At 41.6% G+C, this 13,599-nt stretch overlaps 1 protein-coding gene across 1 annotated transcript; it reads left to right on the forward strand.

Annotated features, from left to right (window-relative positions):
- The first annotated feature begins 612 nt into the window (after positions 1-612).
- Positions 613-2,732, forward strand: TSPO2 (translocator protein 2). The gene is made up of 3 exons (XM_044671739.1): positions 613-785; positions 2,065-2,206; positions 2,526-2,732. Exons 1-3 carry the CDS (start codon positions 613-615, stop codon positions 2,730-2,732), a joined length of 522 nt encoding a protein of 173 aa, XP_044527674.1.
- Positions 2,733-13,599: the final 10,867 nt, after the last annotated feature.

The following is a 13,599-nucleotide window of genomic DNA, read 5'->3' on the forward strand; positions in this document are numbered from 1 at the left end:
CAGTCCAGTTTTGCTCCGTTTGTTTCAATTCAATAAGAGTTCCCTGTATGTCCTGCCCTCTGCCGAGTGATTCAAAGTATATAAAAGACTGGATGATGTGAAAGATACAAAAAATTGGACCTCAAAGGGTTCAAAGTCTTGTTGGGGAGAAAAAAAGAACACACATTAAACAGACAAGGCAATCTATAGACATTAAGTCTTCCATAAGTGCTAGAAGAGGCAAGTTTACTTTATGGACCAGAACAGTGCCAGAAGTTTCAGGAAGGAAGCAGGACTTGAGTTGGACCCTCTAGTTTTTTCTAGTTTAGAAAAACAGAAAGATGAACAAGATGATTTAAGGTGACCTCAGCATTTTACACATCAGCTTATTCTATCTTTACAACAATCCTTGTGATATCGGTGCTATTATTATCCTTATTTGACAGATAAAGAAACTGAGGCTGCTCCAGTACCTTGCCCAGGGTCATATGGCTAGTAAGTATATGGAGTTGGATTAGGCCACAAGACTTCCTAACTACAAATCCAGCCAAGAGCTAGGAGGAAGGTTAGAATTCTAGGCCAGCCTAATCATTGGCATCTCCTCTTCTTCCCCAGGTTCAGATCCACTTGATGATGTGGCCTCAAAGCACCTTCTTCATGGCCTTGCCCCATGTGGGGCCCATTGTGGGCTGGTTGTTTGCAAAACAGTACATGCCCAACTGGTATGGGACCCTGAAAAAGCCACCCTGGTGGCCACCCAACAAGCTCTTCCTGATTACATGGACTGCCATCTACTCCACCATTGGGTGAGGCCTTAAGTGCAATCCTGTCTCCAACTTCCAGGTTCCAGGTCTTATTCTAAGGCTAGAATAAGAATAAAGCACCTCAGGGACAACCGGGTAACACAGTGGAGGCTGGAAGACCTGAATTCAAATCTGTTCTTAAATACCTCCTAGTTGTCACCCTGGGGAAACCACTTAACCCCAATTGCCTAGCTCTTACCATGCTTCTGCCTTAGAGTCTAATGAAAGAAAGAAAGAAAGAAAGAAAGAAAGAAAGAAAGAAAGAAAGAAAGAAAGAAAGACACTAAAATGGAAGGAAGGAAGGAAGGAAGGGCTATAATTTCCCATAAGCCCCAATCTGGAGATATGGAATGGAAGATAGGAGGGAAGTGGAGTGGAAAGTAGAAGGCAGAATAAGTATTTATATAATGACCACAATGTGCTAAGCACTGTCCTTAATGACTTTTCAAATATTATTTCATTTGCTACTCCTAACAATCCTTCCAGGAGAATACCATCCTTATCCCCATTTTACAGCTAAGGAAACTGAGGTTGAGGGACTTGTCCAGGGTCACATTGGGTCTAAGGCCATATTTGAACTCAGGGCTTCCTGATACAAGTTACTATCCCGCTGCCTGGTTCCTAATATTTTAAGAGTCCACCATTTCAATAAATTACCTGCAAATTACCAGAGACTCATATCTATTCCACTAGGACCAATTCTAGGGCCCCGCCTAGAATTCTAAATTCTCTCCAGCTATTTGTTACTTCTCTGTTATACTCCATCACCCTCTTTCTCTCAAAGGAAGTGTCATATAAAAGAAAACACATTGGACCTAATATCAGAAAACCTGAGTTAGATCTCTTCTAGTCACCACACTTAATAGTTGTTATGATTGATATTATTATTGTTTGTCCTTGTGTGGACTTGGGCAAGTTATTTAAATTAAGTCATTGTTCACATCTGTAAAATGGGCATAATAATACTTGACCTACCTGCCTCAAGGGATTGTTGTAAGGAAAGCATTTTGTCAACCTGCAAGCCCTATTAGAAATGTGAATTATTATCAGGTCCCTAGTCTCTCCTCCAGGTAGTTTTCCCTCAGGCCAGTACTCTATCACTCTCATCCTCCTGCTTCACATAGGCCTAGAGACTTCCTTTGTGCTACGTTTCCTGCCCTGGTTGTCCTCATCCCAGCCTTCCAATGACCCCTGCTCTCTTCCTGCCCCCTTCCCTTACCATCCACTGTCATTTCCTCCCAGGTCCTCCCCACTGAGGTATTTCTTTACTTCCTCCCCAAAGCTATGCCTCCTATCTAATCTGGAAGAATCTGGGTGGGGGCTTTGGTCGGCCTCTGGCCCTGCCCCTTGGTCTCTATGCTGCCCAGCTTATCCTCAACTGGATCATATTGCTTCTCTTCTTTGGAGCCCACAACCTTGGTCTGGTAAGAGTGGAGCTACTCTAGACTGTGGCTGGCTGTGTGCAGTGATGGGGTGGGGGAGCCCTTGAGGAAGAGGGGAGGGGATAGAAGTGGTACTGTAAGATCCTCAAATCCACTGGTCATTCAATCAGTGAGCATTTATTGAGGAAGTCTCTGCATATAGTCTGTGGGGCAAAGTGATGGGGGAAGGGGAGGAAGGGATACTGTAGAGAAGACATTCTTACTGATACTAGGGTTCCCCTCCTCCCCCTATTCCCCTGACCTAATTGTGCCTCTGCCCCACCTCTGTCCACCATATCACTGTCCACCCTTCTCTCTCCAGGCCCTATGCCACCTGCTCCTGCTCTTTGGATTGGTGCTAGGCATGGCACTGAGCTGGCACTCCATCAATGGCCTAGCTGTCCTGCTCCTGCTGCCCTACCTGGCCTGGCTCACAGTGACCACTTCATTGGTCTATCGTCTATGGATAGACAACCCCAGTTCAGAGCCACCATCCCAGCCTTATTTCACAGGAGGGAAGATAGACTGAGATAGGGGAACTACAGAAGGGAGAGTTTAAGGAGGGACGAAAGGGGAAAGAATGGCAAGGGTTGTGATTGAAAAAGCTAAGGGAAGGGACTGAGGAATGGAAGAGGACAGGCAAAAAGGCTCCCCAGATATAGCTTCTGATCAATATTCCCATACTCTTCCTAATAAGCTGCCCTGATCTTGGACTTCTCTCATTTCAAGCTACCCCATTTCTTCTTTATCCTCATTGCCCATTAGAATAAAAAAGACTTTGTAATCTGTTTAAAAGAAGCTTATTTTACAATTCAAAATAAAAACTGTATTGATTTGAATATGTGATTTTGTATACAAATGTGTCTGTTTGAAAGACTAAATATTAATGCATATGAATACATAAATATGAATGAATAAAAAAGGGCAGTTAGGTAGCACCTATTCAGGCATCAGACCAGGAGTTGGGAGGACCAAAGTTCAAATCTGACCTCAGACACTTCCCAGCTATATGACCCTGGACAAGTCACTTAACCCTGTTTGCCTATCCCTTGTTTTTCTGTTTTAGAGTTGTTATTAAGACAGAAAGGGTTTTAAAAAATACAAACATTCTTCAGCCTTGGAGCCTATATTTAGTATCAGTTCTAAGATAGAAGTTAAGGATTTTAAAGAAAGAAAAAAAAGCTGGGAGAAACCAATACAAGTAAGTTGCTCAAGATCTTTTGACTCCAAGGCCAAACATTTTTCTATTCTAGGTAAATCTGTGGAACTCCAGGTTCCAATGCCTCCTCCCATAAAATATTAAGGTTGAGAACTCCTGCACCTTCCCCTCCAGCCCACCCCCAGTCTCTCTCTCAGACTGATCTCCCTTTGGCTCTTCAAGTTCTGATTACAAAAGCAGGCTTTGGAAATCAAGAGACCTAGGTATGAATTCAGGCTCTGCCCATTTGTGAACTGGGCTCATTTTTCTCATATATAATACAAGGGGTTCAAAATGAGTGACCTCTAAATTCCTTCTTAGCTTTAAATCTGAAATCCAGTCATCCATGTATGTCTATCTCATCATCTTGTTCTTTTTTTCTTCATTATACATCATTCAAAATTTAGTTGTTGAGAAGTTGTTTGAGTTCCTTCTATAATCCTGAGGTGTTAGATATGAACTATATATACTAGTCCTGGCTGGACCTTCATTCACTCTCAGCTCACAGCTCCAATTGGAAGAGTTGAAATACTCCTTACTTTCCATTATCACTTACCAAGTTCTCCCTCTTTCTCTATTGTCTCTCTTCCTTTGAGGTTTATGTTATTCATGTCTTCTACCAAGAAGCTGTAGCCTGTACAGAGTCCACAACCCTATAAAACCCTCTCAACAGATGGGCTAATCCAGGCTGAGGATAAATGACTTAAACTCATCCATGAGTTAGGGAGGTGTCTACTCCAAACATGTTAAGATTTCCCTTGGCAAAATAGGCAGATGAGAACAATTTGTTCTAATGACCATGAAGGCAGCTAAAACAGGTGCTCTGGAGTGCTTAGAACTTGGTCAGACATCAAAGTTGCCAAGGTCATCCACTGCATCCCAGACCATCACCAGTCATCCTGACTTTTGTCTTGCCACTGGACTTGGATGACTTTGGAAGGAAGAGTGAGGCTGATGCTTTGTACAACTCTGCCTCCAGATTAAATTAAATCCAATTTATGCTTGAATCAAGAGATATGACCAGTAATATCATATTGGTCCTCTTCAAAAGGAAGGATGAACAACAACATCTACTTCCCAATCAAAGTCTTTGTTCTTTCCTCCCCAACTTCAGCTCTCATAGTAGGAGACTTCAGTATACATACTGATTCTTCCTCAAATACCTTAACCACTCAATTCCCCAACCTAGACACCCTCCATCCCACCTCAATCACAACCAAAGATGTTGCCATTTTGCTGTCATCCACAAATGTACCACTTCCACATTTAAGAATTCTGAAATCCCTTTATTTGACCATAAAAGCCAACCTATTGGCTTTTCACCTCTCCCTCTACTTTTCTTTACAAAGCCCTACTATTCATCCTTACCAAGACTTTCAATCCCTTGACCCTCAATTCTTTCCCAGGTCATCTCTCCAACACTGGTCATTCTCTCTTCTTCCTCCCATCTCAACTCCTTGGTGAACTAAACTCTACACTGTCCTCTCTTAAGTCCCTAGCCCTGTATCATATCACCAATTATGCCCAGCCAAGCCTCTGTCTTGGGTTCATTCCTACCATTTCTTCACTTTCCTGCCTTTCATGCTTCTGAGTGAAGGAAGAGAAAATCATACAAGCATTCTGACTAAAATCTGTGTTATGCAGCCTCAATAGGGCCCTCCTTGAGGCTAGGCAATCCCACTATAGCTGTCTTATTAACTCACTATTCCATTCCGAATAGCAGCAAATCTAAACTTTTTCATCCCTCCTCACACCTCCCATGGCTTCCCTTCCACCCCACCATCTTCTCAACTAAGAACTTTGTCTCATATTTTGCAGAAAAAAATTGAGCCATCCACAATGAACTCCTACCTGTCTGCTCTTCCTCAGCTTTTCATCACTCAATGTAACTTTATTCCTTACCAAGACTAACCCCTCTACTTATTCAAAATGATCCCATTCAAACTCATCTCTTCCAACAAATTGCCCCCTCTGTCATCTCCATTCTTTCACTTATTTTGTTTTATTTTAAAATTTAAATCCTTACCTTCTCTCTTAGAATGGCTACTAAGTATAGGTTCCATAGTAGACAAGGAGTAGGGGCTAAACAATTGGGGTTAAGTGACTTGCCCAGGGTTACACAGCTAGGAAGCATCTGAGGTCAAATTCGAATCCAGGACCTCCCACCTCTAGTCCTGGCTCTCTATCCACTGAGCCACCCAGCTGCCCCTTCTTCACTTATTTTCAATTTCTCCCTTTCTATTGGCTCATTTCCTACTGCCTACAGTGTTCCCATGTTTCCTCCATCCTAAAAAATTCTTCACTTGATCTTTCCATCCCCACTAACTATGGATCTATATTTCTTCTCTCCTTTATAGTTAAACTCTTCAAAAAGGTGATCGAAATAAACAGTTCCACTCACTCTTCTCTTACTCTCTTCTTAACTCTTTTCAACCTGGTTTCCAGCCTCATCATTCCACTAGAACTGTTCTCTCCAAAGTTACTAGTGATCTCATTGTGGCCAAAAACAATGGTCTTTTTTCAATCCTCATTCTCCTTGACCTCTCTGCAGCCTTGGACACTGTTGACTATTCTTTGTTCTCTCTTTTTTGCTGTTATTGGGGGAAGAGGGGGTTGTACTCTCTCTCTTTTTTTTTTTTTTTCATCTCTTCTCTCTAGGTGTTCAGGCTACCATTCTCTCCTAGTTCTTCTCCTGACCAGTTCTACTCTTGTCTTCTTTGCTGGATCTATAATACTTGCTTATCTCATTAGTTCCAATGTACTTAGTTACCATCTCCATGCTGATGATTCCCAAATCTACTTTTCCTGCCTTAATTTCTCTGCAGACCTCCAATCTCACATCTCGGACTTCTTTTCAGAGATCTGGAACTAGATATCCAAAAGACATCTTAAACTGTATATGTCTAAAACTGTGCTCATTGTCTTTTTGCCTAAGCCCTTCCCTACTCCTTCTTTCCTTACTACTATAGAGGGAAACGGCCATCCTCTCAGTCTACCAAGTTTGTAAGCTAGGAGTCATCCTGGATTCTGTACTCTTTTGCACATCATATCCAAGTTGTTACCAAAGCCTGAAGATTTCACCTTTGCCAAATTTCTTCAGTATCTCCTCTTCCTCTGACCCTGGTACGATTCTAGTGAATGTCCTCATGGCTTCTGGATTATTGCCTGCTATTGAGTTGGCCTGCCCTACTCCAATCTATTCATTTAGCCACTAACGTGATTTTTCTAAAATGAAGGTCTGGTCCTGTCATACACACCACCACCCCTACTCAATAAACTCCAGGGGCTTCCTATTACCTCCAGAATCAAATACAAAATGCTCTGTTTGGCATTCGTAGTCCTTAATAACCTAGATCCATCCTTGCCTTTCCAATCTTCTTGTACCTTATTCCCCAACAATATGCTTTAATCCAGTGACACTGGCCTCCTGGGTGTTCATGAATAAGATGAACAAAATACTCCATCTTTTGGCTCCAGGCATTTTCTCTGGTTGCCCCCATACCTGATATGTTCTCCTTCCTTTGCTCCAACCACTGACCTCCCTGATTTTCTTTAAATCCCAACTAAAATTCCATTTTCTATAGGAAACTTTTCCTAAATGCTTTTCCTCGTTTAATTATTTCCCATTTATCATGGATATGGCTTGCTTTGTATATATTTGTTAGTATGTTGTTTTTTTACTATTAGATTGTAAACTCCCTGAGAACAGGGACTGTCTTTTGCCTCTTTTTGTATCCCCGGTGTTTAGCATAATGCCTGGCACATAACAGATGCTGAATAAATATTCACTGATAGATTAGTGATTTGATATGTACATATACACACATACACACATACATGAGGCATCTAGCTAATATAATAGATAAAGTTCCAAGTTTGGAGTCAGGAAGACCTGAGTTCAAAACCAGCCTCAGATAGATACTAGGTGTCTGACCTTGAGCAAGTCACTTCACCCTGTTTGTCTTAATTTCCTATCTGTAAAATGAGCTAGAAAAGGAAATAGCACATCACTCCATTGTCTTTGCCAAGAAAACCCCAGATGAGGTCACAAAGAGTCAGACATGACTGAAATGACTGGACAACAAAAACAATTACACACATGTACATATATACACATATGTATGCTTATGTATATTCATGCTTACATTTCCCACCTTTGTATCCTATGCCTATCAATGTTTCCTACCTGAATGCCTTCCTCCCTGCTTTCTACTTTTTTAGTGCCCATTCTTTTTTTACATCCCAGTTAGGGAGCTATGATATCTCATACCCTAGGACAGGGGTCGGCAACGCATGGCTCTTTCTGCAGGAGCCATAAAGTCAATTTTTTTTCAGGCGCTGTTACAGGAGCGCACACCGTGAGCACTGTACGGCTCTCACGAAATTACATTTTAAAAAATGTGGCGTTTATGGCTCTCACGGCCAAAAAGGTTGCCGACCCCTGCACTAGGAGAAACTGTGTAGGCTCTCTCCTAAGGTCATATCTTCTCTAGGGGTTCGTGTCAGTGCCTGGGTTATGGTAAAGTGTTATGGGTTGGCAGAAATAGTACAGACTTCATTGGACTCCTCATACTTCCAGGAAACTGGAATATCTTAACCTGAAGATAAAAGGTTTTCCAAGAGAACTCCCCATTACTTTCCAGAACTTGGTCTTTAATCTACTAAAACCCAGCCCCTCCAACACCAGTTCCTTGATTCAAAGTCCCTAAACTTATATTATCTCATCTGCTCAACCTTTCCTCCTTCCTCACCCCTAATTTCTAGCCCCCAGTCCCATGCATGAAGCATTTACTCCACCTCCTCCCTGGTGTCCTGTTGCTAGTTACCCCTGAGTTGTATATAAATAAAGTCAGGAGCTGCCTCCAGCCAGAGCCAGATATATCTCAGGATTCTACCATCCAAAGCATGCTTGTATATATATGGGTGTGCATATCTTTTTGATCTGTGGTGAGTGTGTTTTTCCACCTGTCTGATCACCTCAGTGTGTGTACATGGTGTTTTTGAGTATGCTTTTCCAAATACAGATGAACCCTTCAGTTTGTGTACATGGTGTTTTGGTGAATCACTGTAGTAGGAATGGGAAGTGGGAGGTTGAGGCTACCAACTATTAAGTCTGCCCTGATTTCATACTCATTCCCTAGGAAAACGTTGGTGAAACTTTTCCCAGTTTAAGTGTCCAGAGGACAAATTCAAGCTGTCTGTGAGCACCCCACCCCATTACCAAAGAGAGCTGAGGGAAAAAATGCTTGCTTCCAGTGGCTAGACAGAGGGGTAAAGCATGCAAAAAATGTCCTGAGGGCTGGGAAGAGGGAAAATGGAGTCACTCTCTGATGTCTTCACCATGGAGCCATGTCTTCACCAACACTGCCCTAGGTGTTCTCTGGAGGAGTCCGAGATGAGGAAGGAATATAGAGTAGAAAAGGGGCTTTGAAAAGGGGATGCTGACCATGTTAGATAAAGAAGGGAGGATGGCATTTGTATATTTACTCATGTATAATATAGTTGGGATTTAAATAGATATATTAAGATTGGTGGGTATCTGGAAGGTTGTGTGGAGGGGAAATTAAACCTTCTGCCACTACAAGCCATTGTTCTCCCCAACTACATATACTTGGTATGCCTGAAAGAAACCTTTCTCCTTATTCCCTACTGATATCCTGAGTTTCACCATCCCTGCTTAATTCCTTTGGGGCTAAGACTCATCTTCTCCCATGAAATTCTATTTTAAGATAGCATAGTACCTGGCACAGAGCAGTTAATAAATGCTCTATCTATCTATTTATCTATCTTATCTATCCATCCATCCATCTATTTACTCATCTATCTATTCAGCCATAATTTATCTATCCATTTATCTATTTATTCATCTATTATCTATATCTATCTATTGATCAATCAATTGATCCACCTATCCACCTATCACCTATCTATCTGTCTGTCTCTCTCTGTTTTATATCTATCTGTCTGTCTATATCTATCTGTATCTATCTATCTCTCTATCCATTTATCCCTCTATCTTATCCCTCTATCTATTCATCCATCTATCTATTTCTCTATCTATCCATCTGTCCCTCTATCTATCCTTACTTACCATGCAAATACTCCTGGGAAGGGCCAGGCTCTTTATGTCCCGGACTCTTTAGTGTGAAACAGTTGATCAGATACCCTTCCCCAGGTACAGAGATAGGCTAAGTAAGATGGCAGCTATAGGCTGCTGGAATTGGGCCCTAAAAGGGAAACAGAGGACAGGAGAAAAGGGAAAGGAAAAAAAAGGCCACGGAAACCACCCAACACTTTACAATTTGCTCAGATTAAGCCAGAATCCTGTGATCCCTTATAAGGTAATAGACCCCCTGGAGCAGGGGTCGGCAGCCTTTTTGGCCATGAGAGCCATAAACGCCACATTTTTTAAAATGTAATTCCACGAGAGCCGTACAGTGCTCACACTGTATGCTCCTGTAACAGCGCCTGGAAAAAAATTGACTTTATGGCTCCTGCAGAAAGAGCCGTATCTGGCCCTCAAAAGAGCCAGATATGGCTCAAGAGCCATACGTTGCCGACCCCTGCCCTGGAGCCTCATTTCCTCAATGCAAACTATGAGCCCCCTCTTCCCCACCCCCATCCCCCACCTTCATACACACTGTTTATGTCAACAAAGCCCGTTGCCTTAGGGGGTTGGGTTGTGCCCACCAGGGAGTATCTGTGTGTTGACCTGTGTTTGTGTACGGCATCTAGTCTCAACAGTGACAACTGGAGGGGGTGGGGAAAACAGAGAGAGGTCACTGTGGGCTGAGTCTGAGAGGCACACAGTTAGGATCCCAGCTGTCCCTGCACATAAAGCACCCATCCCTTCAAAGGGCCTGGAAGGTGTCTCCTTTCATCACTGGGAGAATTTAAACCTTCCCCTAGTCAAACCTCCACTTTTCCCTGTCTCCAGGCCAACACATTTCCCTTCTCTGGGGCAGACAGTTACCCAGTCCTTTGAGGAGAATTAACCCTCTGCCTCCATTTGGGTTGGACTTAACCTTCAGTCTTAATTCCAAAACAAAAGGTACTAAATGCTTCAAAGTGCTTTCTCGGAAAGGCTCTGCAGAGAGAAGAGAAAACTGCAATTAGTCAGAAGATTACAGATTTAAAGCTGGAAGGGACCTCTGAGGCCTTTTAGACAACTCTAATTTAACAAATGAGGAAACAAGCTTGGAGAGATTAAGCAATTTGCCCAAGGTTGCAAGGGTAGTAAGTAACAGAGATAGGATTTGAACCCAGGCCTTATGATTCCAGTTCCAGGCCTCTTGCCATCATATCATGCTATAGGTTCTCTGTGGGTAACCATGGACAAGTTACTTTCCCTCCCTGGGCCTTAAGAGATCAGCTTCTAGATGGTCTCTGAGATCCCTTTTACAATTTGAAAATCTATGATTTTTTTTTACTAACTCAATCTAGTCTTGCCCATTGAATGTCATCTCACTGCTACTGAAGGGAAACAGAAAGCTGAAAAATGATGCAGCCAGGTCTAGGAAGGAATGATTTGTTCCTTGTGTTTATTCCTCAATGGATAAAGTGTTGGGCATGGAGTCCTGAAGACCTGAGTTCAAATACAACAACACACACTTAACAGCTATGTGACTTCATTTCTATGTCTCAGTTCCTCATCTATAAAATGGGGATACTAATAGTACCTATCTCCCAGGATTGTTGTGAGGATCAAATGAATAATAACTGTAAAGCACTTAGCACAGTACCTAGTAAGCACTATAAAAATATTGATTATTGTTATTGCTATCCAGCCTTGGACACTTACTATGTGACTCTAGGCAAGTTCACTTAACCTCTGGCTGCCTCAGTTTCCTCAATTATAAAGTGCGGATAATAATAGTAACTATACCCTAGGGTTGATGTGAGAATCTAATGAGATAATTTTTATTTCCTTCCTTTCTTCTTATCCTCTGTCACCCTTGCATTGTGATTTCTTTCTTATCTCCCTGTGAGCCATTGTTCTATAGCTCCTTCACCTTTGCAGGACCTGTTCCTCATGGGTTGTGATCCTATCCCTCCCCATATCCAACTTGATTTTCTTTATTTCCCTCCTCCCCCATTCCTCAGGTTCACTGTCAAAAGTACCCAGGTTCCTGTAGTGAACCCTCTGATTCATTGCAAGAATCTCTCCTCTTTTCAATATATACCTTGAGTCATGTGACTCTTCTGACCAAAATTCTGCAGTGGTTTTCTATTATCTATGTAGTAAAATTTAAGCTTCTCTGCCTGTCATTCAAGGTTTCTCCCTATCTGGCATCATCTTGCCCTCTCCCTTCCCTTCCCTATTTTTCCCTTCCCCTCCCTTCCCCTTTCTTTTCCCCCTTCCCTTCTTTTCCTTTCCCTTTCCCTTTCCATCTCTTCCCCCCTTCCCATCCCTTCTGAGCCAAAGTAGACCACCTGCCATCTTACATAAAAATATGCATACATACATGTGTGCATATATGTGTGTATATTTCCCACCTCTGTGCCTCTCTTCACAGAATACCACTGAATCTTCCTGAATGCCTTCACCCCTGCTCTCTACTTGTTTGATGCCTCCTCTTTACCTCCCAGCTAGGCAGTAAGAAGACATAGTATTGGAAAACAATATGGGAGAGATTAGGTTTAGATCAACACCTCATACCCTGCACCAAAAAATAAATTCAGAATGGGTGAATGACTTGAATATAAAGAAGGAAACTATAAATAAGTTAAGTGAACACAGAATAGTATACTTGTCAGATCTCTGGGAAAGGAAAGATTTTAAAACCAAGCAAGAGTTAGAGAAAATTACAAAATGTAAAATAAATTATTTTGATTATATCAAACTAAAAAGCTTTTGTACAAACAAAAACAATGTAGTCAAAATCAGAAGGGAAACAACAAATTGGAAAAAATCTTTATAACAAAAAACTCTGACAGGGGTCTAATTACTCAAATATATAAGGAGCTAAATCAATTGTAGCAAAAATCAAGCCATTCCCCAAATGATAAATGGGCAAGGGATTTGAATAGGCAATTTTCAGATAGAGAAATCAAAAGTATCAATAAGCACATGGAAAAGTGTTCTAAATCTCTAATAATTAGAGAAATGCAAATCAGAACAACTCTGAGATATCACCTCACACCTAGCAGATTGGCTAAAATGATAGAAGGGGAGAGTAATGAATGCTGGAGGGGATGTGGCAAAATTGGGACATTAATGCATCGCTGGTGGAGTTGTGAACTGATCCAACCATTCTGGAAAGCAATTTGGAACTATGCTCAAAGGGCTATAAAAGAATGCCTGCCCTTTGATCCAACCAGAGCATTGTTGGGTTTATACCCCCAAAGAGATCATAGATAAATAGACTTGTACAAAAATATTTATAGCTGTGCTTTTTGTGGTGGCAAAAAGCTGGAAAATGAGGGTATGCCCTTCAATTGGGGAATGGCTGAACAAAGTGTGGTATATGTTGGTGATGGAATACTATTGTGCTCAAAGGAATAATAAACTGGAGGAATTCCATGTGAACTGGAAAGACCTCCAGGAACTGATGCAGAGTGAAAGGAGCAGAGCTAGAAGAACACTGTACACAGAGACTGATATACTGTGGTAAAATCGAATGTAATGGACTTCTGTACTAGCAGCAATGCAATGACCCAGTACAATTCTGAGGGACTTATGGAAAAGAACACTACCCACATTCAGAGGAAGAACTGCAGGAGTGGAAACAGAAGAAAAACAACTGCTTGAACACATGGGTTGAGGCTGACATGATTGGGGATATAAACTTGAAGCTACCACACCAATGCAACTATCAACAGTTTGGAAGTGGGTCGTGATCAATGACACATGTTAAAACCAGTGGAAATGCATATCAGCTATGCGGGGGGGAGATGGGAGGGTGAAGGGGAGGGTAGGAGCATGAATCATGTAATCATGTTAACTTTTCTAAAAAATAAATATTATTAATCAGTCAAAAAAATAAATAAAAGAGTGCAAGAAAAAAAAAAAAAGACATAGTAGATAGATTACTGGTCTTGGAGTTAGAAAGACCTGATTTCAAATCGGCCTCAGATGATTACTAACTGTGACCCTGGGTAAGTCACTTAAATTCTACCTACTTCAATTTCCTCATCTGTAAAACAGGGATAAATAAAATAGAGTTGTTGTGAGGAACAAATGTTATTTGTAAAGTAC

The sequence above is a fragment of the Gracilinanus agilis genome, chromosome 4, assembly GCF_016433145.1.
Source record: "Gracilinanus agilis isolate LMUSP501 chromosome 4, AgileGrace, whole genome shotgun sequence".
In the NCBI taxonomy this organism is placed as follows: domain Eukaryota; kingdom Metazoa; phylum Chordata; class Mammalia; order Didelphimorphia; family Didelphidae; genus Gracilinanus; species Gracilinanus agilis.